This window comes from Girardinichthys multiradiatus, chromosome 8 (assembly GCF_021462225.1).
Source record: "Girardinichthys multiradiatus isolate DD_20200921_A chromosome 8, DD_fGirMul_XY1, whole genome shotgun sequence".
NCBI lineage: Eukaryota > Metazoa > Chordata > Actinopteri > Cyprinodontiformes > Goodeidae > Girardinichthys > Girardinichthys multiradiatus.
This window is the reverse complement of record NC_061801.1, coordinates 15,645,524-15,669,692: the sequence shown is the minus strand read 5'-3', so window position 1 is coordinate 15,669,692 and position 24,169 is coordinate 15,645,524. Positions and strand designations below refer to the sequence as shown.

The 24,169-nt window shown below is 44.3% G+C and overlaps 1 protein-coding gene across 3 annotated transcripts in view; it reads right to left on the bottom strand.

Annotated features, from left to right (window-relative positions):
- The window catches only part of ttc33 (tetratricopeptide repeat domain 33), a 38,328-nt gene that overhangs the window by 8,276 nt on the left and 5,883 nt on the right, over nucleotides 1-24,169 (bottom strand). For all 3 annotated transcript variants that reach the window (XM_047373128.1, XM_047373126.1, XM_047373127.1), the window contains exons 3-4: nucleotides 21,589-21,670; nucleotides 4,604-4,735 (exon numbers count right to left, since the gene is read on the bottom strand). In XM_047373128.1, the coding sequence (XP_047229084.1) occupies nucleotides 4,604-4,735; nucleotides 21,589-21,670 (214 nt within the window). The remainder of the gene's footprint in view (nucleotides 1-4,603; nucleotides 4,736-21,588; nucleotides 21,671-24,169) is intronic.

Sequence of the window (24,169 nt, the reverse complement as noted above, 5' to 3'; positions counted from 1 at the left end):
TGGGACGTGCCTGGAACACCTCCCGAGGAAGGCGTCCAGGAGGCATCCGGTATAGATGCCCGAGCCACCTCAACTGGCTCCTCTCAATGTGGGGGAGCAGCGGCTCTACTCCGAGCTCCTCCCGGATGGCCGAGTTCCTCACCCTATCTCTAAGGGAGTGCCCGGCCACCCTACGGAGGAAGCTCATTTCAGCCGCTTGTATCCGTGATCTCGTTCTTTCGGTCATGACCCAAAGTTCATGGCCATAGGTGAGGGTAGGAACGTAGACCGACCAGTAAATTGAGAGCTTTGCTTTTCGGCTCAGCTCTCTCTTCACCACAATGGACCGGCACAGCGCCCCCATTACTGTGGCAGCTGCACCAATCCGTCTGTCGATCTCACGCTCCATTCTTCCCTCACTCGTGAACAAGACCCCGAGATACTTAAACTCCTCCACTTGAGGCAGGAACTCCCCTCCAACCTGAAGAGGACAAGCCACCCTTTTCCGGTCGAGTACCATGGCCTCGGACTTGGAGGAGCTGATCCTCATCCCAGCCGCTTCACACTCGGCTGCGAACCGCCACAGCGCATGCTGTAGGTCTTGGCTAGAGGGGGCCAGCAGGACCACGTCATCCGCAAAAAGAAGAGACGAAATCCACTGGTCCCCAAACCAGAACCCCTCCGGCCCTTGGCTGCGTCTAGAAATCCTGTCCATAAAAGTTATGAACAGGACCGGCGACAAAGGGCAGCCCTGCCGGAGTCCAACATGCACTGGGAACAGGTCCGACTTAGTGCCGGCAATGCGGACCAAACTCCTGCTCCGCTCGTACAGGGACCGGATGGCCCCTAATAAAGGGCCCCCGATTCCATACTCCTGGAGCACCCCCCACAGGGCATCACGAGGAACACAGTCGAATGCCTTCTCCAGGTCCACAAAACACATGTGAACCGGTTGGGCAAACTCCCATGAACCCTCAAGCACCCTGTAGAGGGTATAGAGCTGGTCCAGTGTTCCACGGCTGGGACGAAAACCACACTGTTCCTCCTGAAGCCGAGGTTCGACTATCGGTCGGACTCTCCTCTCCAATACCCTGGCGTAGGCCTTACCAGGGAGGCTGAGAAGGACTCCTTCTTCAGCTTAACAGCATCCCTTACTGCCGGTGTCCACCACCGGGTTCTGGGATTGCCGCCACGACAGGCACCGCAGACCTTACGGCCGCAGCTATGGGCAGCAGCATCGACAATAGATGCAGAGAACATGGTCCACTCGGACTCTATGTCTCCAACATCCCCCGGGATCTGGTCGAAGCTCTCCCGGAGGTGGGAGTTGAATACATCCCTGGCCGAGGGCTCCGCCAGGCGTTCCCAGCAGACCCTCACTATGCGCTTGGGCCTGCCGAGTCTGTCCGGCTTTCTCCTCCTCCAGCGGATCCAACTCACCACCAGGTGATGATCAGTGGACAGCTCAGCCCCTCTCTTCACCCGAGTGTCCAAAACATGCGGCCGAAGGTCTAATGATATGACAACAAAGTCGATCATCGACCTCCTGCCTAGGGTGTCCTGGTGCCAAGTGCACTGATGGACACCCTTATGTTTGAACATGGTGTTCGTTATGGACAATCCGTGACTAGCACAGAAGTCCAATAACAAAACACCACTCGGATTCAGATCGGGGAGGCCATTCCTCCCGATCACGCCTCTCCAGGTGTCACTGTCGTTCCCCACGTGGGCATTGAAGTCCCCCAGCAGAATAACACTTTGAGAGGAAAGGGTGTTAAGTTGTGGTGTTTAAAATGTAGCATAGAGCCTCATCCTGGACCTTATCAGTACTAATATTACAGTTATTACCGTATTTTCCGCACTATAAGGCGCACTGGATTATAAGGCGCACCTTCAATGAATGGCCTATTTTAGAACTTTTTTCATATATAGGGCGCACCGGATTATAAGGCGCATAGAATAGAAGCTACTGCAGTCAAACGTTTGACTGGGGTTGCGTTATGCATCCACTAGATGGAGCTGTGCTAAAGAGAATGTCAGATAAGTCAGTCAGTCAAACTTTATTAATACACTACAAACCAGCGTTCTGATAACTCCATTCACTCTCATGGTAAGGTCTCATCTACATAGAAATCTATTGAATAGAGCCAACCACACGTTAGGAATGCATTGGAGTCTATGAAGTTGAAGTTGAAATCAAACGTTAGTTAAACGTGAAAGGGAACTTTTCCCTGATTCAGTAAACACGTAAAAGAAACAGTTTGATGCACTAAATCAAACGTTAGTACTGTTAACCTTTCCTGTTTCTGTCCCCTGACCGTAGTCTGATGACACAGGGGAGACGCTTTCTCCAGGGCCGAAGTTACTAGTTTCCTCGGGGTTAACTCCCTCACTCATACGTTGCTGAGTTGAGCATGAAGAAACAGCATCAAAACACTAAGTTGTTGACGAGATTCGGGGTTCTTTTTAATGACTTTGCAGCAGGTAAAAACACAGGGCTTACAGACTCATACACCGCTGCTCCAGTCGCCGTCTCTACCCACCCCACACACACAATAATACCGACGTCACTCCTTCACTCTTGATTCTCAGCTACGGCAGCACACAGCGCCACCTCTGTCACTCATGCCAATGCCAAACGTCGGTTTCAATGGTGCAAGGAGCGCAAATCTTGGGCTGTGGACAATGTGAAACATGTATTGTTCTCTGATGAGTCCACCTTTACTGTTTTCCCCACATCTGGGAGAGTTACGGTGTGGAGGAGCCCCAAAGAAGCGCACCACCCAGACTGTTGCATGCCCAGAGTGAAGCATGGGGGTGGATCAGTGATGGTTTGGGCTGCCATATCATGGCGTTCCCTTGGCCCAATACTTGTGCTAGATGGGTGCCAAGGACTACCAAACCATTCTTGAGGACCATGTGCATCCAATGGTTCAAACATTGTATCCTGAAGGCGGTGCTGTATATCAGGATGACAATGCACCAATACACACAGCAAGACTGGTGAAAGATTGGTTTGATGTACATGAAAGTGAAGTTGAACATCTCCCATGGCCTACAGTCACCAGATCTAAATATTATTGAGCCACTTTGGGGTGTTTTGGAGGAGCGAGTCAGGAAACGTTTTCCTCCACCAGTATCACATACTGACTTGGCCACTATCCTGCAAGAAGAATGGCTTAAAATCCCTCTGACCACTGTGCAGGACTTGTATATATCATTCCCAAGACGAATTGACGCTGTATTGGCCGCAAAAGGAGGCCCTACACCATACTAATAAATTATTGTGGTCTAAAACCAGGTGTTTCAGTTTCATTGTCCAACCCCTGTATTTTTACATTATGATGCAAATCCCGCTAGAAGCTCAGAGAGAAGGTTGCTACTGTTTTCTATCACAGCCACATCATTTAACTTCACCTGTAGTTCAGGTGAAAGTTCCTCATCATGACCCTGATGATGCTCATTAGAGTGAACCTCCACCTCATGTCTTGCTGGGTGAATCAGTGATTGGCTGTAACTTACAATTAACCCCTTCCGAGTCAGCATTCAAGTTTTACCGCTGTCTTCTCCTGGGTTATACCGCTCAGCGTCCACCTGTTCCTGAACACACACACCCACCAGGCTCCCACTCTCCTGTTGGCTCCGTGGTTGCTCTGAAATGAGCCCTAAGTGAGTCGCTAAGTGTAACTTTTCAGGCAATGAAGGAGGCAGGTCGACCTGGAGTAAACTGCTGTTCTGGACTTCTCCAGAATGGAGTCAGTCTCTGCCTGTGCGCGTAGTTGCGCATTCGCTGTGCTGCGAGTGCGCAAATAACTATTTTTTGTCTTCTCCTTTTAACTCATTGTCAGGTTAGGTGGAGCGGGAGTTGATTCTATGGAACACAATTGAAAAAATCTGAATGTTTTTAAATAAAAATTTGAAGTCCAATACCATATTGTGGCTGCATCTTTTTAATACTTCTAAATTTCTTCTATCAAGAAGTCCGGGGCTATTCAGAAAACATCCAGGGCTTCCGCCCCGGAAGGTCTAGCTACGCGCCTGGGTCAAACCACCCCTGCCTTCTGAGTAGCTAGAGTACGTAGCAACGTGCTGTCAGCTGTCTGTGCCTATGGGGCTCAGCACTGCCCCCTATCTATCTGGCTCTGTACTTTTTGCCTCACCCTGTCCATTTTCACAGTGTATTTGTGGCTAATTATAAAGATTAAATATGTCCCACACATTCATTAAATATATTAGACAGACCATGGAACTTCAGCATGTTTAGTACATGTGTAATCCAGCATGTATATTGGCAATATAAAAAGAGAGCGAAAATGGACATGCACCAATTGCCTGCATCAGTCAGCGTGTGACACAGCTATTCACTGCCTCAACTCGCCTTGCCTTTCCCCCAAAGTATTTGAAATTCAGCTAATCTGACCATAAAAATGATGAAATATTACAGAAAACTAATTTATAGAGTCAGGTGGACAAATGTATTTTCTCTTGTCATTGGTAGTACTTTATTTCTAATGATGACCTCCCCTGACTGCTCTTCACTCCTTGAAACGATGATAGAAAATATCAGCAGTTGTTTTCTGTTAACCAAGCCTTTCATTCTCCTTGAAGAACCACCATTACTCACCAGGTCCACCTCTCCCAGGTTGAGCTGCGCCCGGCCCAGAGTCCGCCAGCCCTCCCACCACAACGGCTTGAACGTCACGGCCATCTCTGCTGCTTTCACAGCTGGAAACACTTCATGCAGAATGGTCAGCACCTGCACAGGAAACACATGATAAAATATTTTATCCATGTTTCTGTGCATGCATTGTCATAGATAAAACACCAATCAATACATACAGGTCCTTCTCAAAATATTAGCATATTGTGATAAAGTTCATTATTTTCCATAATGTCATCATGAAAATTTAACATTCATATATTTTAGATTCATTGCACACTAACTGAAATATTTCAGGTCTTTTATTGTCTTAATACGGATGATTTTGGCATACAGCTCATGAAAACCCAAAATTCCTATCTCACAAAATTAGCATATCATTAAAAGGGTCTCTAAACGAGCTATGAACCTAATCATCTGAATCAACGAGTTAACTCTAAACACCTGCAAAAGATTCCTGAGGCCTTTAAAACTCCCAGCCTGGTTCATCATTCAAAACCCCAATCATGGGTAAGACTGCCGACCTGACTGCTGTCCAGAAGGCCACTATTGACACCCTCAAGCAAGAGGGTAAGACACAGAAAGAAATTTTTGAACGAATAGGCTGTTCCCAGAGTGCTGTATCAAGGCAACTCAGTGGCAAGTCTGTGGGAAGGAAAAAGTGTGTCAGAAAACGCTGCACAACGAGAAGAGGTGACCGGACCCTGAGGAAGATTGTGGAGAAGGGCCGATTCCAGACCTTGGGGGACCTGCGGAAGCAGTGGACTGAGTCTGGAGTAGAAACATCCAGAGCCACCGTGCACAGGCGTGTGCAGGAAATGGGCTACAGGTGCCGCATTCCCCAGGTCAAGCCACTTTTGAACCAGAAACAGCGGCAGAAGCGCCTGACCTGGGCTACAGAGAAGCAGCACTGGACTGTTGCTCAGTGGTCCATAGTACTTGTTTTGGATGAAAGCAAATTCTGCATGTCCTTCGGAAATCAAGGTGCCAGAGTCTGGAGGAAGACTGGGGAGAAGGAAATGCCAAAATGCCAGAAGTCCAGTGTCAAGTACCCACAGTCAGTGATGGTCTGGGGTGCCGTGTCAGCTGCTGGTGTTGGTCCACTGTGTTTTATCAAGGGCAAGGTCAATGCAGCTAGCTATCAGGAGATTTTGGAGCACTTCATGCTTCCATCTACTGAAAAGCTTTATGGAGATGAAGATTTCATTTTTCAGCACGACCTGGCACCTGCTCACAGTGCCAAAACCACTGGTAAATGGTTTACTGACCATGGTATCACTGTGCTCAATTGGCCTGCCAACTCTCCTGACCTGAACCCCATAGAGAATCTGTGGGATATTGTGAAGAGAACGTTGAGAGACTCAAGACCCAACACTCTGGATGAGCTAAAGGCCGCTATCGAAGCATCCTGGGCCTCCATAAGACCTCAGCAGTGCCACAGGCTGATTGCCTCCATGCCACGCCGCATTGAAGCAGTCATTTCTGCAAAAGGATTCCCGACCAAGTATTGAGTGCATAACTGTACATGATTATTTGAAGGTTGACGTTTTTTGTATTAAAAACACTTATTTTATTGGTCGGATGAAATATGCTAATTTTGTGAGATAGGAATTTTGGGTTTTCATGAGGTGTATGCCAAAATCATCCGTATTAAGACAATAAAAGACCTGAAATATTTCAGTTAGTGTGCAATGAATCTAAAATATATGAATGTAAAATTTTCATCATTACATTATGGAAAATAATTAACTTTATCACAATATGCTAATATTTTGAGAAGGCCCTGTAACTCGCGACACCAAAACCCCAATCCTCTGGGTGAGAAGAGAGTTAATAGTGAAATATTATAACATGATTATAATTTTAGAATTAACTTTTTTCTTTCATTTTAATGTTTTTAAGCATTTAATTAATCACACGACTTTTTATACAAATTTACAACAAAAATAAATCTTAACACAGATGCAATTACACATATGTGGTCTTTGATGGCATCCGTTTGCAAAGGGTTTTATTTAGGGGTATCAGGATAAAGGGGGCTTGATACAAATCCAAGCAACACATATCAGATTTTTATGTAAACAAAATATGAAAACCATGTATCCTTTTTCTTTCACTTCACAGTTATGCACTACTTTGTTTTAGTCTATCACAGAAAATCTAAACAGAGACCGATTCGTGGCCAATTTTTTAAATCCTTTTTTTTATCTTGAGCAGACATCAGTTTTAACCAATTCCAAATTCTCTTTAAGAAGATGGAAAAAAGAGCATTGACTGCTCACAGCATCCTTTCTGCTGTGAGTGGTCATTAAATATCATGGCGAGCGTGTGGAGAACGCTGAACACTACAGCTTGGTTTGCTCTTTAAACACTTCCTGATTCCAAAGGAACAAAATGTGTTTTGATTTACATTAACGCGGAACACATTGTGTTAATGTAAATAAAAAAATTTTTTTTTTCTAATTACATTAACAAACATTGCCCCTCATTGAACCACCACCTTAACATGGTGGAGGGGTTTGAGTGCTTGAATGATCTTAGAGGCTATGTGGTCTGGGGCTTAAATGCCCCTGGTAGGGTCTCCCACAGCAAACAGGCTCTGGGTGAAGGGTCAGACAAAGAGTGGTTCAAGACGCCTTCATGAGGACCATAAAATCGAGCCACTTGACAATGCCCCGCGGTCCCACCCTGGAGCCAGGCCTAGGGTCAGGACTAGTCAGAGAGCACCTGCTGGCTGAGTTGTTCCTTGCGGGACCAGGTCGGGCCAAGCCTGAACGAGAGAAGCAAGGCCATCCCCCAGTTGGCCCACCACCTGCAGTGGGAACCATGAGGGACCGGTGCAAAGAGGACCGCAGCAGACGAAGGTGGAGATCCCCGGATGCTTAGGCTGGCTCTAGGGATGTGAAATGTCACCTCACTGAGTGGGAAGGAGCCTGAGCTTGTGCGGGAGGTCAAGATATTGAATACAAATAGTCGGGCTCACCTCCATGCACAGCGTGGGCTATGGTACCCAGCTCCTCGAGAGAGATTGGACTCTTTTCTAGTCTGGCGTGGCCCGTGGGGAGAGGTGGCAAGTTGTGCTGGGTTTGCTTCTTGCCCTCCAGCTCAGCCATCTCGTGTTGGGATTTACCCCAGTGGATATGAGGGTCACATCCCTGCGCCTTCGGGTTGGGTGAAGAGAGGGGCTGTACTGTCCACTGATCACCATCTGGCGGTGAGTTGGATCCGCTGGAAGAGGAGAAAGCCGGACAGATTTGGCAGGCCCAAGTGTATAGTGAGGGTCTGCTGGGAACGTCTGGCGGAGCCCTCGGGCAGGGGTATATTCAACTCCCACCTCCGGAAGAGCTTTGACCAGATTCCGGGGGAGGATGGAGACATAGAGTCCGAGTGGCAGAGGCAAAAAGTCGGGCCTGGGAGGAGTTCGGTGAGGCCATGGAGAAGGACTACCGATTGACCTCGAAGCGATTCTGGCAAACCGTCCGGCGCCTCAGGAGGGGGAAGCAGTGCTTCACCAACACTGTTTACAGTGAGGGTGGGAGGCTGCTGACCATGAGTGGGGACATTATCAGGCGGTGGAAGGAGTACTTCGAGGATCTCCTAGATCCTGCCATCACGCATTCCCTGGTGGAAACAGAAGCTGGGGACCCGGGGTTGGACTCTTTCATCATCCAGACTGAAGTCACCGAGGTGGTTAAAAAGCTCCATGGTGGCAGGGCTTTGGGGGTGGATGAGACCCGCCCTGAGTACCTCAAGTCTCTGGATGTTGTGGGGCTGTCATGGTTGACACTCATCTTCAACATTGCATGGCGGTAGGGGACAGTGCCTCTGGACTGGCAGACCGGGGTGGTGGTCCCCCTTCATAAGAAGGGTGACCGGAGGGTGTGTTCCAACTATAGGGGGATCCCACTCCTCAGCCTCCCTGGTAAGGCCTACGCCAGGGCATTGGAGAGGAGAGTCCGACCGAAAGTCGAACCTCGGCTTCAGGAGGAGCAGTGTGGTTTTCGTCCCGGCCGTGGAACACTGAACCAGCTCTACACCTTATGCAGGGTACAAGAGGGTTCATGAGAGTTTGCCCAACCAGTCCACATGTGTTTGGTGGACCAGGAGAAGGCATTTGACTGCATCCCTCGTGGTGCACTGTGGGGGGTACTTCAGGAGTATGGAGTCAGGGGCCCTTTCATAGGGGCCCCTGCTCCACTTGTACATCTGTACAAGTGGAGCAGGAGTTTGGTCCGCATTGCCGGCACTAAGTCGGACTTGTTCCCGGTGCATGTTGGACTACGGCAGGGCTGTCCTTTGTCACCGATCCTGTTCATAACTTTTATGAACAGAATTTCTAGGCACAGCCAAGGGCCGGATAGGATTTGGTTTGGGGACCAGTGGATTTCGTCTATTTTTTGCATATGACGTGGTCCTGCTGGACCCCATTAGCAAAGACCTACAGCATGCACTGGGGCGGTTCGAAGCCGAGTGTTAAGCGGCTGGGATGAAGATCATTCCTCCAAGTCCGAGGCCATAGTTCTCGACCGGAAAAGGGTGGCTTGCCCTCTTCAGGTTGGAGGGGAGTTCTTGCCGAGGGGAGAATGGAGCGGGAGTTCGACAGACAAATCGATGCGGCTGCCGAAGTAATGGAGACGCTGTGCTGGTCCGTTGTGGTGAAGAGAGAGCTGAGGTGAAAAGCGAAGCTCTCAGTTTACCGGTCGGTCTACGTTCCTGCCCTCACCTATGGCCATGAACTTTGGGTCATGATGGCTGAAATGAGCTTCCTCCATAGGGTGGCTGAGCACTCTCTTATGGTGCGTTCAAAACCGAACGCGGATTCTGCAACAGGAGCCACCGATTTACATGTTATCCCTATATAGAGGCGTGTTCAAGAGCGGAGCGGCACGAGGCGGTGCGAAGGAGACGAAGGACGCGGTGCGGAAGGCGCGCCGAGCGAAGCGGGAGTGGAGCGATGGACGAGTTGAAAAATCTTAACTTTTTCCTAAATTCGCGTCGCGTGGACCTACCAGGGACTGGATGTGGCTGTGACATAGGGTGAAAGACCGCAGCGGAGAAGAAGCGACTGTCAGTGAAGATGGAGGACCAGATCATAGTGGCGGTGTGCGACAAGCCAGAGTGGTATGACTCAACTAATTACTTTTACTGAGACAAGTACAGAAAGGACCTGGCCTGGTTATGTTTAGGCACAAATATCTTGAATTTAGGAGATGTGGACATTAAAAATCGGCAGTTTTTTTAATGAGCTGAGATTTATTTATTCACCGAAGACAGATGGAGAGGCATTCAACAGCGGGGATACAGCGCCTTTGGTGGGTGTCCCGGAGGCCGATTCGTCTCCCAACGCGGGACAGCAGATCTTCGAACTGGGTCCTGGATAGACGGAAGTACCGCTGAAATCGATCGTCACCCAGACGCAGCTCCTGGAGTAGGTGGTGGTAATCTCCAAACTGTTCCCGTCCCTGAAGAATCTGGTGAACCCAGGGACGCCGACACCGGCGGCGTTTTTCGGCTCTCCACAGGTAAAACACTGTAATTAGGTCCGTGAAATCCATGTCCACCATGTTCAGTTGAAACCAGCAAGCAACAGATGGAAGCTCCTCGTATTTGATAACGCGGCGAAGCGTTGCCGCTTGTTGCCAAATGGCAACGCGGAGTTCATGCGGAATGTCAAGCGGGCAAAAGCACACAAATGACGCAAAATATTCGCAGAATCCGCGTTCGGTGTGAACGCACCATTAGAGATAGGGTGAGGAGCTTGGCCATCCGGGAGGAGAGTAGAGCCGCTGCTCCTCCACATTGAGAGGAGCCAGTTGAGGTGGCTCAGGCATCTATACTGAAAACCTCCTGCACGCCCAGGGCACAGCTCAGGACAAGCTGGAGGGACCATTTCTCTCGGCTGGCCTTGGGCTCCCCCCGGAGGAGCTGGAGGAGGTGTCTGGGTAAAGGGGGGTCTGGGTGTCTTTACGCGACCCGCTCCCAGATGAAATGGAAGATGACGAGTACGAGTACAGAACGAATTGTGGAGGACACGCACTTAACTCATGATGCACAATTCTCTCCATCTAACTCCACCGTCCAGCACCTCTGCACCAATAGAAAAGTAGTAAAATAACAGCAAGTCAAGTTGACAAATGGAGGCCTATTGAACAGTCCTACTATGACACAAGCCTCAAAATACACCAGAGGCACCTATGGGTCACTACAGTATTTATATTACAAGCAGGGTGAACGCCATCCCAAACCTTGAAATGGACCAGAGAACCACACCCTTGGCACGCTTTATCCGAATCTTGAGGGGGGGAATAGACCTTGGAGTGGTTCGCTTGCAGTGTGAATGTGAGCTGTTACCAGCATACCATATGATGTGACATAAGAGCAGCGTATTTGAGTAGAAGAAAAAGGAACACAAAGTAAGAGCGTGAATCCGAAAAACGAGTTTGAAAATGTTTTGTGGGGCTATGTGGAGACACCAAAGTAGCAACAGAAACCCCGATGAGACAGACTTTCTTGATTGTGCTTTTTTTCCTTGTCAATCAGTGTAGTACTGGAGCAATTCTGCCCCCAAAGCAATCCGTTGCCTGCATGATCTTGTTCGGTCCGGTCTAATGGTGCGTTCAGACCGAACCCAATTTGGGTGTCAGGGGCGTTTTCATGCAAAGTTGAGCGTTTTGCGCGTCCCAATAGGCAGACGCTAGATTTGGGAAATCTGAACTTTTGGAGTATCCTGTGACTGTGCCAACTGAAGAGGAGTCCTTACTTCCTCTGCAGTGCGTCCTAATGGCAATCATATCTTTTTAACATGTTTCTAGCTTGCTCTCAGTTTTTATAAAGTGTGATAATATTAACAAAGAAGCTTCTATTTTGCAGCCTGGATACTGAACTTGTAGACCGACAACAGATTCAGGTTGTTTCCAGAGGTACTAAGTCCATTAAGAACTAGAAGCTCAGCTTTGTAACATAAACCATGCCTGAAGCCTGAAAAAGAAGGACACATCAGTTTTCTGAATTACACGCAGTCAGAGCACTGTATTTAATAACATCCTAAACCAGCTCATCACACATAAAATCAGCTGTTCAGATGCACAAACATTTCCCTCAAAACACACAAAACAATACCACCATGACCATGAAACAGCGTGTTTGGTTCAGACATTTACTGATGGTCCTTAACCGCAAAACCAGCATCCACAGGAGGAGGGAGCAGGCAGAGAGCAGCTGCCTGAGATCAAACAGGAGGAAGTCCCGCTGTATACGCGGAGCAGGAATATCCAATCTAAAACTAGCTTTACCGCGGTCAAAAGTCCGCAGTTATGCGCTTTAAAGTCCGTGTCATTAATGCCATGGCTGAGATAAATACTTCCTCATAAAATTAGAACTTCTTCAGGCAAACTCTGGAGCTTCACCAGTCCAGACCGCAGTGTCTCTCATGCTGTTTCTCCTGCCACCCCCCACCAGAGGGGAGCGGAGCCGCAGCATCTAAAACGAGCCAGTGGAAAAGGGGCATTATTGTCACAGTTTGTGCCCATTCTGTCATTATTCAGCAAATAAAGCCAACCCACTCTCTTGATTGCATCTGCTATTGTACACAAAAGAGCGCAAAGGAAAAAAACCATGGGTAGCTTCTCCCAACACACATCTGTCGACACTTTGTTCAGACGCATCTAGAGTGTTTCTGACACGCGTCTAGAGCGTCTGACTTCAAAATTCACAAGCCTTTTTGGCGCTCAAATCGCGTTTGGTCTGAACGCACCATAAAAGTCTATGCTTGAAAGCAACCCGCACCAACTGAAGGTGTGAATTTTCTCACTTTTATTGAACCCTGAACTAGACCAGTAGCGTGAATGAAAATAGCTAACTGTAAAATCATGTTCTCAAAAGAGTATTGTTGTCAGTGTGACCTGGTAGCGCTAAGTGTAGTGCATTCACTGACTGCATAAAGTTAAAAATTTCCGACCAGCCGACTGTCAATTAAAGCCAGTCAAGCAAATTATTGTTTGAAAATCTTTATCAGTCAATTGTTACCAGGTAAGTCTCAAATAAAATCCCAATAAAATTGTTCCACTTATCTTTTCAATATTTCTATTTAACGAGTTATTTGTTAGAGATCTACAACCAATTAAACAGACAACACAAAAGCATACAGGGGTTGGACAATGAAACTGAAACACCTGTCATTTAATGTGGGAGGTTTCATGGCTAAATTGAACCAGCCTGGTAGCCAGTCTTCATTGATTGCACATTGCACCAGTAAGAGCAGAGTGTGAAGGTTCAATTAGCAGGGTAACAGCACAGCTTTGCTCAAAATATTGAAATGCACACAACATTATGGGTGACATACCAGAGTTCAAAAGAGGACAAATTGTTGGTGCACGTCTTGCTGGCGCATCTGTGACCAAGACAGCAAGTTTTTGTGATGTATCAAGAGCCACGATATCCAGGGTAATGTCAGCATACCACCAAGAAGGACGAACCACATCCAACAGGATTAACTGTGGACGCAAGAAGAGGCTGTCTGAAAGGGTGCAACCTCGGATTGAATCCAAAAAACATAAAACCACGGCTGCCCAAATCACGGCAGAATTAAATGTGCACCTCAACTCTCCTGTTTCCACCAGAACTGTCCGTCGGGAGCTCCACAGGGTCAATATACACGGCCGGGCTGAAATAGCCAAACCTTTGGTCACTCATGCCAATGCCAAACGTCGGTTTCAATGGTGCAAGGAGCGCAAATCTTGGGCTGTGGACAATGTGAAACATGTATTGTTCTCTGATGAGTACACCTTTACTGTTTTCCCCACATCCGGGAGCGTTACGGTGTGGAGAAGCCCCAAAGAAGCGTACCACCCAGACTGTTGCATGCCCAGAGTGAAGCATGGGGGTGGATCAGTGATGGTTTGGGCTGCCATATCATGGAGTTCCCTTGGCCCAATACTTGTGCTAGATGGGCGTGTCACTGCCAAGGACTACCGAACCATTCTTGAGGACCATGTGCATCCAATGGTTCAAACATTATATCCTGAAGGCGGTGCTGTTTATCAGGATGACAATGCACCAATACACACAGCAAGACTGGTGAAAGATTGGTTTGATGTACATGAAAGTGAAGTTGAACATCTCCCATGGCCTGCACAGTCACCAGATCTAAATATTATTGAGCCACTTTGGGGTGTTTTGGAGGAGCGAGTCAGGAAACGTTTTCCTCCACCAGTATCACGTAGTGACCTGGCCATTATCTTGCAAGAAGAATGGCTTAAAATCCCTCTGACCACTGTGCAGGACTTGTATATGTCATTCCCAAGATGAATTGACGTTGTATTGGCCGCAAAAGGAGGCCCTATACCATACTAATAAATTATTGTGGTCTAAAACCAGGTGTTTCAGTTTCATTGTCCAACCCCTGTATGTGAACATATATGAATTGGTTGGTTTTTGATTACAGAAATATACAACTTCTGCATTTTGTCTGTATAAGAAAAATTGTAATTTTCTGAGAAAGTTCAATATTGACAATTAAAATAAATATTTTTCATTTTCAAAGTTCATTCAAGGTTTTTGTTCTCTGTGATATGGAATGTGTTAGAAACAAAATGATGCATTAGGGCATGATCCTTATGAGATGACGGAGGGTGTCCTGGGGTACCTCCTCCCAGATACTGGCTATCACTGAGCTCCTGGACATTCTGAGGTGCAGCCTGGTGGCGTCAGAGGAACCAGGAGGAACCCACTGCACCAGTTAAGGGTCTAACAATGGGTCTAAGGATTTTATCCTGATACCTAATGGAAATCAGGGTGCCATCATTTATCATGTGAATGTCTGTACATCCCTCCATGAATATGCCTCCCCAGACCAACACTGACCCACTACCAAATCGATCACGCTGAACAAAGTTGCAGGCAGCATAACGTTCACCACAGCTTCCCCAGAACCTCACACGTCTGTCACATGAGCTCAGCGTCAACCTGCTCTCATTTTTAAAAAGAATAGGGCGCCAGTGCCAACCCTGCTAACTACAGAGTTCTTTGGCAAATGCCATTCTAGCTCCATGGTGCCAGCCAGTGAGCATAGGGCCTACTAGAGGATGTCGGACCCTCAGGCCACCCTCATGAAGTCTTTTTCTATTGGTTCGGTCACATACATTCATGCCAGTGGCTCACTAGGAATCTCTTGCAGGGCTTTGCCAGTTCTCATCCTGCTCCTCCTTGAACAAAGGAACACATACCGGTCTTGCTGATGGATTAAAGATCTCTGACAGCCCTGTCCAGCTCTACTGGAGTAACTCCCTGTCTCCTGGAATCTCCATGCTCTTGAGATGGTGCTGGAAGACACAGACAAACCTTCTGGCAACATACTGATGTGCCATCCTGGTGGAGTTGGAGTGCCCGTACAACCTCCGTAGGGTCCAGGTATCACCTCACGCTTCCAGTAGTGACATTGACCCTGGTCAAATGCAAAGCTAATGAAAAGCAGTCAAGATAATGAGGAGGGGAAAACATCTGTGGCCGCCACCTGCAAAACCAATTCTGTATTTGGGATCATCTCAAAATTGCCCCTATAGTACACCTGTTGTTAATATCATTAACACCAAAACAGCTGACAGTGATTAACAACCCCCTTGACTACTGAACTAACCCGATCACAATTCCAGACGTTTAACTGACTTGATACTGACTCAGATTAAAAGTGTTCCTTTAATTTTTATGAGCAGTATATAATACATGGATCAATGTGATAGTTAAAAGTTTAGGTACGTTAAAGTTGGATTGAATTTTCTCCAGTAAATGTGATCTGACAGAACGGGAAGGGATCAATAAAACTTTAACAGCTCTACTGAAGATTGAAAAATCAGTCTCATTGTACATTTTCAGCAAAAGTTAAAATACTGGCAACAAATATTTGCAGAAATGTTATTTATATTATAACAGAAACATTTAGTTTTGTGCCTAGAGCTTTTAGGGTTTACAGTTATCAATGTGAACATAAGGAGAAGTGTGCAAAGCTACAGCAAAGTCATGGGCTTCAAATTTCTTTCTGGAGTTCAATGGCATCTCCGCTAACTCAAGCTCATGTGTCATTGCTGCAGTGAACTCATTCCCCTCCTCAATCTCTTAAACACACTTTGGTATGAGCTTACCTGGTAGATTCTTGTCTGTGATATATAACCCTACAGCTCTTGGTTAATACACACACACAGAAAGAAAAAAGAACACCCTTTTTCAAACCAGGAGTTTAACAAATCCAGACAGCACTGAACAATCTGATACTTGGCAGGTTCTAAAACAATTCACTCTCAAGTGTACAAAAGCATATGACATATTTCACACATTCATTACTTATTAAACAAAGATGAAGCCAAGCTGTGTTTGAACAACAAACTACAACCCAAAATTCAACAACTTGTGAAAAAACAATCTAAAAGTATACTTTATCAGTGTCTCTCATCACCCTGGAGGGACTTGGGCCAACTCTTCTTTGCAACACCTCTTCAGGTTACTGAGTTCATACAAAGCATCTCAATCATACAAAAGTCTGGACCTTGACTAGGCCATTGCAACAAGTACAGGTCCTTCTCAAAATATTAGCATATTGTGATAAAGTTCATTATTTTCCATAATGTCATGATGAAAATTTAACATTCATATATTTTAAATTCATTGCACACTAACTGAAATATTTCAGGTCTTTTATTGTCTTAATACGGATGATTTTGGCATACAGCTCATGAAAACCCAAAATTCCTATCTCACAAAATTAGCATATTTCATCCGACCAATAAAAGAAAAGTGTTTTTAATACAAAAAACGTCAACCTTCAAATAATCATGTACAGTTATGCACTCAATACTTGGTCGGGAATCCTTTTGCAGAAATGACTGCTTCAATATGGCGTGGCATGGAGGCAATCAGCCTGTGGCACTGCTGAGGTCTTATGGAGGCCCAGGATGCTTCGATAACGGCCTTTAGCTCATCCAGAGTGTTGGGTCTTGAGTCTCTCAACGTTCTCTTCACAATATCCCACAGATTCTCTATGGGGTTCAGGTCAGGAGAGTTGGCAGGCCAATTGAACACAGTGATACCATGGTCAGTAAACCATTCACCGGTGGTTTTGGCACTGTGAGCAGGTGCCAGGTTGTGCTGAAAAATGAAATCTTCATCTCCATAAAGCTTTTCAGCAGATGGAAGCATGAAGTGCTCCAAAATCTCCTGATAGCTAGCTGCATTGACCCTGCCCTTGATAAAACACAGTGGACCAACACCAGCAGCTGACACGGCACCCCAGACCATCACTGACTGTGGGTACTTGACACTGGACTTCTGGCATTTCCTTCTCCCCAGTCTTCCTCCAGACTCTGGCACCTTGATTTCCGAAGGACATGCAGAATTTGCTTTCATCCGAAAAAAGTACTTTGGACCACTGAGCAACAGTCCAGTGCTGCTTCTCTGTAGCCCAGGTCAGGCGCTTCTGCCGCTGTTTCTGGTTCAAAAGTGGCTTGACTTGGGGAATGCGGCACCTGTAGCCCATTTCCTGCACACGCCTGTGCACGGTGGCTCTGGATGTTTCTACTCCAGACTCAGTCCACTGCTTCCGCAGGTCCCCCAAGGTCTGGAATCGGCCCTTCTCCACAATCTTCCTCAGGGTCCGGTCACCTCTTCTCGTTGTGCAGCGTTTTCTGCCACACTTTTTTCTTCCCACAGACTTCCCACTGAGGTGCCTTGATACAGCACTCTGGGAACAGCCTATTCGTTCAGAAATTTCTTTCTGTGTCTTACCCTCTTGCTTGAGGGTGTCAATAGTGGCCTTCTGGACAGCAGTCAGGTCGGCAGTCTTACCCATGATTGGGGTTTTGAGTGATGAACCAGGCTGGGAGTTTTAAAGGCCTCAGGAATCTTTTGCAGGTGTTTAGAGTTAACTCGTTGATTCAGATAATTAGGTTCATAGCTCGTTTAGAGACCCTTTTAATGATATGCTAATTTTGTGAGATAGGAATTTTGGGTTTTCATGAGCTGTATGCCAAAATCATCTGTATTAAGACAATAAAAGACCTGAAATATTTCAGTTAGTGTGCAATGAATCTAAAATATATGAATGTTAAATTTTCATCATTACATTATGGAAAATAATGAACTTTATCACAATATGCTAATATTTTGAGAAGGACCTGTAGATCCTTTTATTTTTCAGTCATTCTGTTGCAGATTTTCTGCTGTGTTTAGGGATCATTGTTTTGGTGCGGGACCCATTTCTGATCAAGCTGTTAAGAGAGATGACCCAACATTTATCTCTAAAAACAAGTCAACTCAATGACTACAAGCTGCCCAGGTTTTGCCTACAAACCAATCCCAGATCATCAGTCCTCCACCACTGTGCTTGGCAGGTGGTATGAGGTCTTTGGGTTGATATAGTGTGTTTTGTTTCCTCACATTTAACTGTATAATATTTCCGCTTAAAAAGGAGTTTATGGTCAACTCAATGACTGCAAGGCCCCATGGGTGTAAAACAAGCCCAGATCATCAAACCTCCACCACCGTGCTTGACAGAAACTTCGGTCCCAGGATTTGTTCTTTGCAGACTGAAATCATGAGGAAGCTTTTTTTCCTACTGACGGTTAAGTCTTTTAAAAAATGTTTTTAATTGCCCTGTCATGATTTTTCATACTTAACATGTTAACTGAGACCAGTCCATTCTTCTGGAGGTCTTGGTTTTCTTTGAGCAGTGCTTGGTTTGACTTTAAGGTCAATTTGCTGACTTGTGAACTTCTAGAAAGACTGGCATTGAGTGGTCTTCCCATACTGGTTGGCAGGAGCAGCGGATTCTCTCAGGTCATTGATGATGTCTTTCCTTCTAGGCCTTGTGAAAACACACACCTATTTGCTCTAGCCCAGCAAACTGCCAAAAAGCCTATTTTTATAGAGGTGCTTCCACCTGCTGATGATTAACAGACTGCATTTGATTAGCAACACATTGGCTGCTATTTTCCCTCTAAAATCTTATGGAAGGAGGAAGAGTGTGCTTAGCTTACAAAACACACAGAGGAGCGTGGAATCAATCTGCTTTTGGACAAATGAGGACAAATTTAAATTATTTTTGAAAATCTCAGAGTACAGATTATTTTCATTACCTACTGATACATTAAATCTTAAAATCAAATAAGGATGTTCTGTCAGTCATCAGTCAATCATTTTCTACCGCTTAATCCATAGTGGGTCGCGGGGGAGCGGGTGCCTATCTCCAGCAGTCTATGGGCGAGAGGCAGGGTACATCCTGGACAGGTCGCCAGTCCATCGCAGGGCAACACACAAACAACCATGCACACACTCATTCACACCCAAGGGCAATTTAGAGTGACCAATTAACCTAACAGGCATGTCTTTGGACGCTGGGAATCGAACCCAGGACCTTCTTGCTGCAAGGCAACAGTGCTACCAACTGCACCACCATGCAGCCCATAAGGATGTTCTTTTCTAACCAATTTATGTATCATCATTATGATAGCTTAGTCTAAAATCCAAGTTCTAATCCAAAAAAACTATGATGTTCCTAATCTAAATTACTTAATGCTACTAACAGCCAAGTCCTCTGCATGATGGAAACATCTAAGACGAGAAGGTGAAAGTTGTACAGATGATGCCAGCGTTCAACCTGCAGGATGCCGGATGTGTTGGGCACAACAATGATTAAATTAAACTGACACAAAGCATTGAAAGGAAGAAGAAGAGTATTACCATCACAATACACGTCATCTGAGCAATGATGTTTCGTTTTATGGATGTAAAATCATCAACAAGAGTAGCAGGAGCTGTGCACGACGCATGTAAAAACCCTGAAATAGTCAAATATCTGAGGCCAGTTTGTGTGTAAACCCACCATGGCATGAGAAGAAAAAAAAAACGAAACACAAAAAACTGTTTGGGGTAGAGTTTCCCAGGCCTGCTTCACTAATGATTTCCTTCTCAAATTTCCTGTAATGGATAATATCATATTAGGCATGGAATGCTCAATGTGATGAGAATGACTATGGTTACAAATAGAGGGTTTATTGTGTTAGCTAATATTGTATTAGTTATAGTAAATGGATAAATAACGGGAAGAGCTCCATTTTACCTGACTGCACCCTCCTAGTTCAAGACTGTTCTGCCAAGTAAAGAAATAATTTTTTCTAAATAGGCACGTGAGAATAAAACCAGAAATGAATCCAAGGCACTAAAGAACCAACAATTCAATTCAACTCAGTTTATTTATATATCGCCAATTCACAACACATGTCGTCTCAAGGCACTTCACAAAAGTCAGGTACATACATTCCAATTAATCGTAACCATTGAACAGTGCAGTCAGATTCAGTTATTTATTCAAATTGGATAAAAAGTTTCTGTCTAAGGAAATCCAGCAGATTGCATCCAGTCAGTGACTTGCAGCGTAAAATTTATCCCAGAATTTCAGCTTTTAAAAAGAAGCCTGTAGCTGTCTTTTTTTCCACCCACACAAATTATTTTGGTCTCATATTGCTAACATACTCGCTAGATTAGAGTACTTAATTAATGACACCGGATTATCGCCATTATTGAGTATTTGTTGTCCATTTGAAGTTAAAAACAACTATACATATTTGAGTGGTGTGACGATGCAATTTTAATTAAATAAATATAAATAACTCAAGTAATTGTATGTGCTGTTTCTTAAGTATCAGACAACAGTAAATAGCATTAATGCAAGAGAGTGGAGGTAGTGTGTCATTTAGGCACCATAATAGCTGGTTTGACTAACCAACACAAACGGACAGAAAACTGGGACCCAGAAAGAAGAAGAATCAAAAAGCAAGAAACTGAGTTTATTGCATTTTAGGGATGGAGGTGTTTGAGAGAGTGGCTGTTTCAGAATCAGGTTCAAATTCTCAGCTTCAATCAATGACAACAAATAACATTTCCTAAAACTCTTCCATTGCATGTTTGGTGATGTTTGAGGCGTTGAAAAATTAAATGAGGGAAGGTGGATCTTGCAAGATTATTTTTACCCCTTGACTTTTTCACATTTTCTTTTTTTAAACTTCAACACTTTGTATTTGGATTTCACGTGATAGACCAACATGTAGTGATAACTGTGAAGTAGAAGCAAACTGCTCCATTATTTTCAACTTTTTATTCACAAATAAAAGCCTGAAAAGTTTGATGTAGGTTTGTGTTCAGTCTCAACTTAATCTAGTATCCCTAAATAAAAGGCAGTGTGACAAACTGCCTTCCATGACAGTACAGGTCTGTCCATCTAAGCAAACTTGAAGGACAGTGCTTTGATCAGATGAGATCAAAAGAGAACTTTATGGTGAAAACTTGAAACAGTATGTATGGCAGAAAGCTACCACTTCCCATCTCCTCAAGGCACCATACCCATGCTTAAACATGGTGGTGGCAGCATCATGTTGTGGGTAAGCTTTCCTTCAGCAGAGACCAAGAAGCTGGACAGTTAATGGGAAAATGGATCCAGCTAACAGGATAATCCTGGAAGATGAAGCTACTAGAAAGGGCAGATTTTACATGGGGTCGAAGGAGATACACTGGAGTGGTTTAGATCAAAGCACATTCATGAGTTAGAATGGTCCAGTCAAAGTGCAGACCTAAATCCAATTTAGAATATGTGAGACTGATGAATAGCTGTTTGCCGAAGATTTTCCAGCCAATCTGATTGAGTTTGAGCTATTTTTGAAGATTTTCTAAGTGTATAAAACTGATAGAGACATACCCCAAAAGACCCGCAGCTTTAATCACAGTGAAAGACGGTTCTGAAAAGTAAGCTCAGGGGAGCTGAAACAAATGCACTCCACCCTTCTTAGACTTGTAGCTTTGTCACACAAAATCCAATAAATACATAGAAGCTTGTCATTGGGACGTTAAAAAAATTCAAAAAAGAAAAATCCTTAAAGATGCCAGGCAATCCCTGAGAAATCAATATATACCTGAGATTTCATTTCGTACAGCAGTGAGTTGTCTGGAGTCAGCTGGATAGCTTCATCCCACTTCTTTATGGCCTCCCAGTGCCTAAAAAACAACAGCACACACATATGGTTATGACTACTCACAGTTATGATTGTGCTACACTTATAAGGTGCTTAAATAAAGTTTAGATGGCTAGGTTTTACTATCTCACCTCAAAGATATTATATATGTTATGTAACTAAAACAGAGTTTGCTTTGTGGATATAATGAGGTGATTTTCCCGGATTATTTTTGCAAACAGATGTTTGAGAAATGCATCTGAGTCATACTTCAGCTTAATTCGATCTTCCCTCTACAGCAGATCTATTTTTTTTATTTTCTGCGCCTCCTTGTCTTGGTTTCAGTTAAATAAAGATTTTCAAGAACTCACAGCCCAAATGAACCATAAGCAAATAATAATAAAAAAAAAAAGGCCAAAAGTGTCCAAGAAAAATCTGCAATGTGGACTTCTTAAAAGTAAAATGCAACAAGCTTCCTCCTCAACACCTGTCTGCCCCCCTGACAGAATGGTCGTGGTAACGAAGGCGGCAAAGTATTAAATAAACTAACAGCCTGCAGTTAAAGACAGGCTGCAAATCAGAGTCTGAAAGGTTGACAATTGAGTCATATTTGAGACACTCACAGAAACGCAAACAAGATTTACATACATTTGGTTATAAGGCACATTACCTACTCTCAACCCAAGCAGCTGTTACCTCTGGCTTCAACTGTTTTGCATACATTTGTTTTTACAGCACATATTCACTTTCTGCCCGTACTAAATTGACGTGAATCTATAAAAACCGTGTCATCAGGGTCAACGCTGACTCAAAACAAGTTTCCCAACCGGCGAACAGAGACTGATGTTGGAGTCATTAGTTTGACCTTCCAGTTGTCATGTTAGAAGCTTTCACTGCTTAACTGAGATGGATAACCTGAAAAATACAAAAGCAATTAATAAGCCCATACTCAGAGGGAATTAACAGGGATCAGGTGAAACAATAAATTCATACATTATACCAGTGGATATATTAGGAAGAGAGCTGACTGAGGAACTAGGAACTGAGGCAGTGTGGAAATCTTTCGATCGCTTGAAGCAAAGTAGGAAATTAGGCAATACACCACATGAGGCAAGGAGCCATGCCTTCCATAATCTATCTTTTATCTTTGTCTATCAGTCAGAGGCATGTTAGAGGAAAGGGCCTGCAAGGAACGCACTAATCCTTCATATTTAACTGCTGTAAGCAAAAGCACACGGTTTGAAAAAGCAAATAAATCTGAAATAAAAAAGTCAGGAGCTTTTCAGTTGGTCTGAATGTTGAGAACAGGAGAAAAACAGGAAGTTTTGACCATTCAACTGAACAATGCAAAAAAAGAGAAGCGTTCCTCACACGTGATAAGCTGTGGGAGGGGTACTGGTATCAATGTTTCCAAGGAATTACAAAGGTTCTTTCAAAACCTTAAAGTGCCACAGTATGGTGCACAGAATGATGTTGCACACCTCTCCGCCCCCCACCCTGGCCAGAAGAAGGCGTACTACGTTCTTCTCACACTTATAGAAAACGCTAAAGGAACATCACTGTTATTAAGGTAATGCTGTTTTAGTTGGAATACCACGAGCTGCTAAGGGTCAAAAGTGCCACAAGTCAATGAATAAAAAAGTTGCTAAACAAATTAACATTAATAAATATTGAATAAATATTTTTTTATGGAAATTCATAAATAAATGGACAAATGCATCTATAATTGTTTAAATGTTTTTTTTTTATTATAAAATATATACATCTAAGCCCAAAATGTATTATACTCCTGACAGATGTACATGTAAAATTATTTTCATTCAACCATAACTTCGTTTCTGTTAGAAACATGTTTCCACTGGTATTTTGAAGATTTATCTTTGCTGATAAGCTTTTGAGGGTGTAAAGGCCTACTTGCCATCACCCTAATCTTTAGCTTCCTCCCCATAATTTCTATCAGGCATGAGTTGGGACTCTGGGTGCGCCACTCCAAAACGTTAATATTATATCCAGTTAGAAGAAACATGTTGCTATAATAATAATAATGTTGAAATCATTAATTATATTTTGAATTCATTAAATGTTAAAAGCATATAGAATTACTTAAGTACTAATTCAATAACTTCATATTCCTGTAGTGCATTTTATCTATCAGCCTTACACATAAAAATCAGCTGGCGAGGCTAAAATTGCTACAGACAAGGCTATTGGTCTAAAGCTGACATGTTACACAGGTTAACCAATCAGATGTGACAGTTTCAAATGGCTGATGAAGGATTGCATTGAGGAAGATATTAAATAATTAATACTGAAACAATTCTAAATGATTTTAGAATGAATTCTAATTTTCATTAACGATTTATACATTTTATTATTTGGGTATTTAATATACTATTAAGACGTTTAAATAAAGAATGATACATTTTCTATTTATTTAATCTAATTTATTAAACAAATGAAATATATAAATGCTTATTCGACAAACCTACTTATTTGATGAATAGTGGCCTTTTAGGCCCTCGACAACAACCTGGTTGATAAG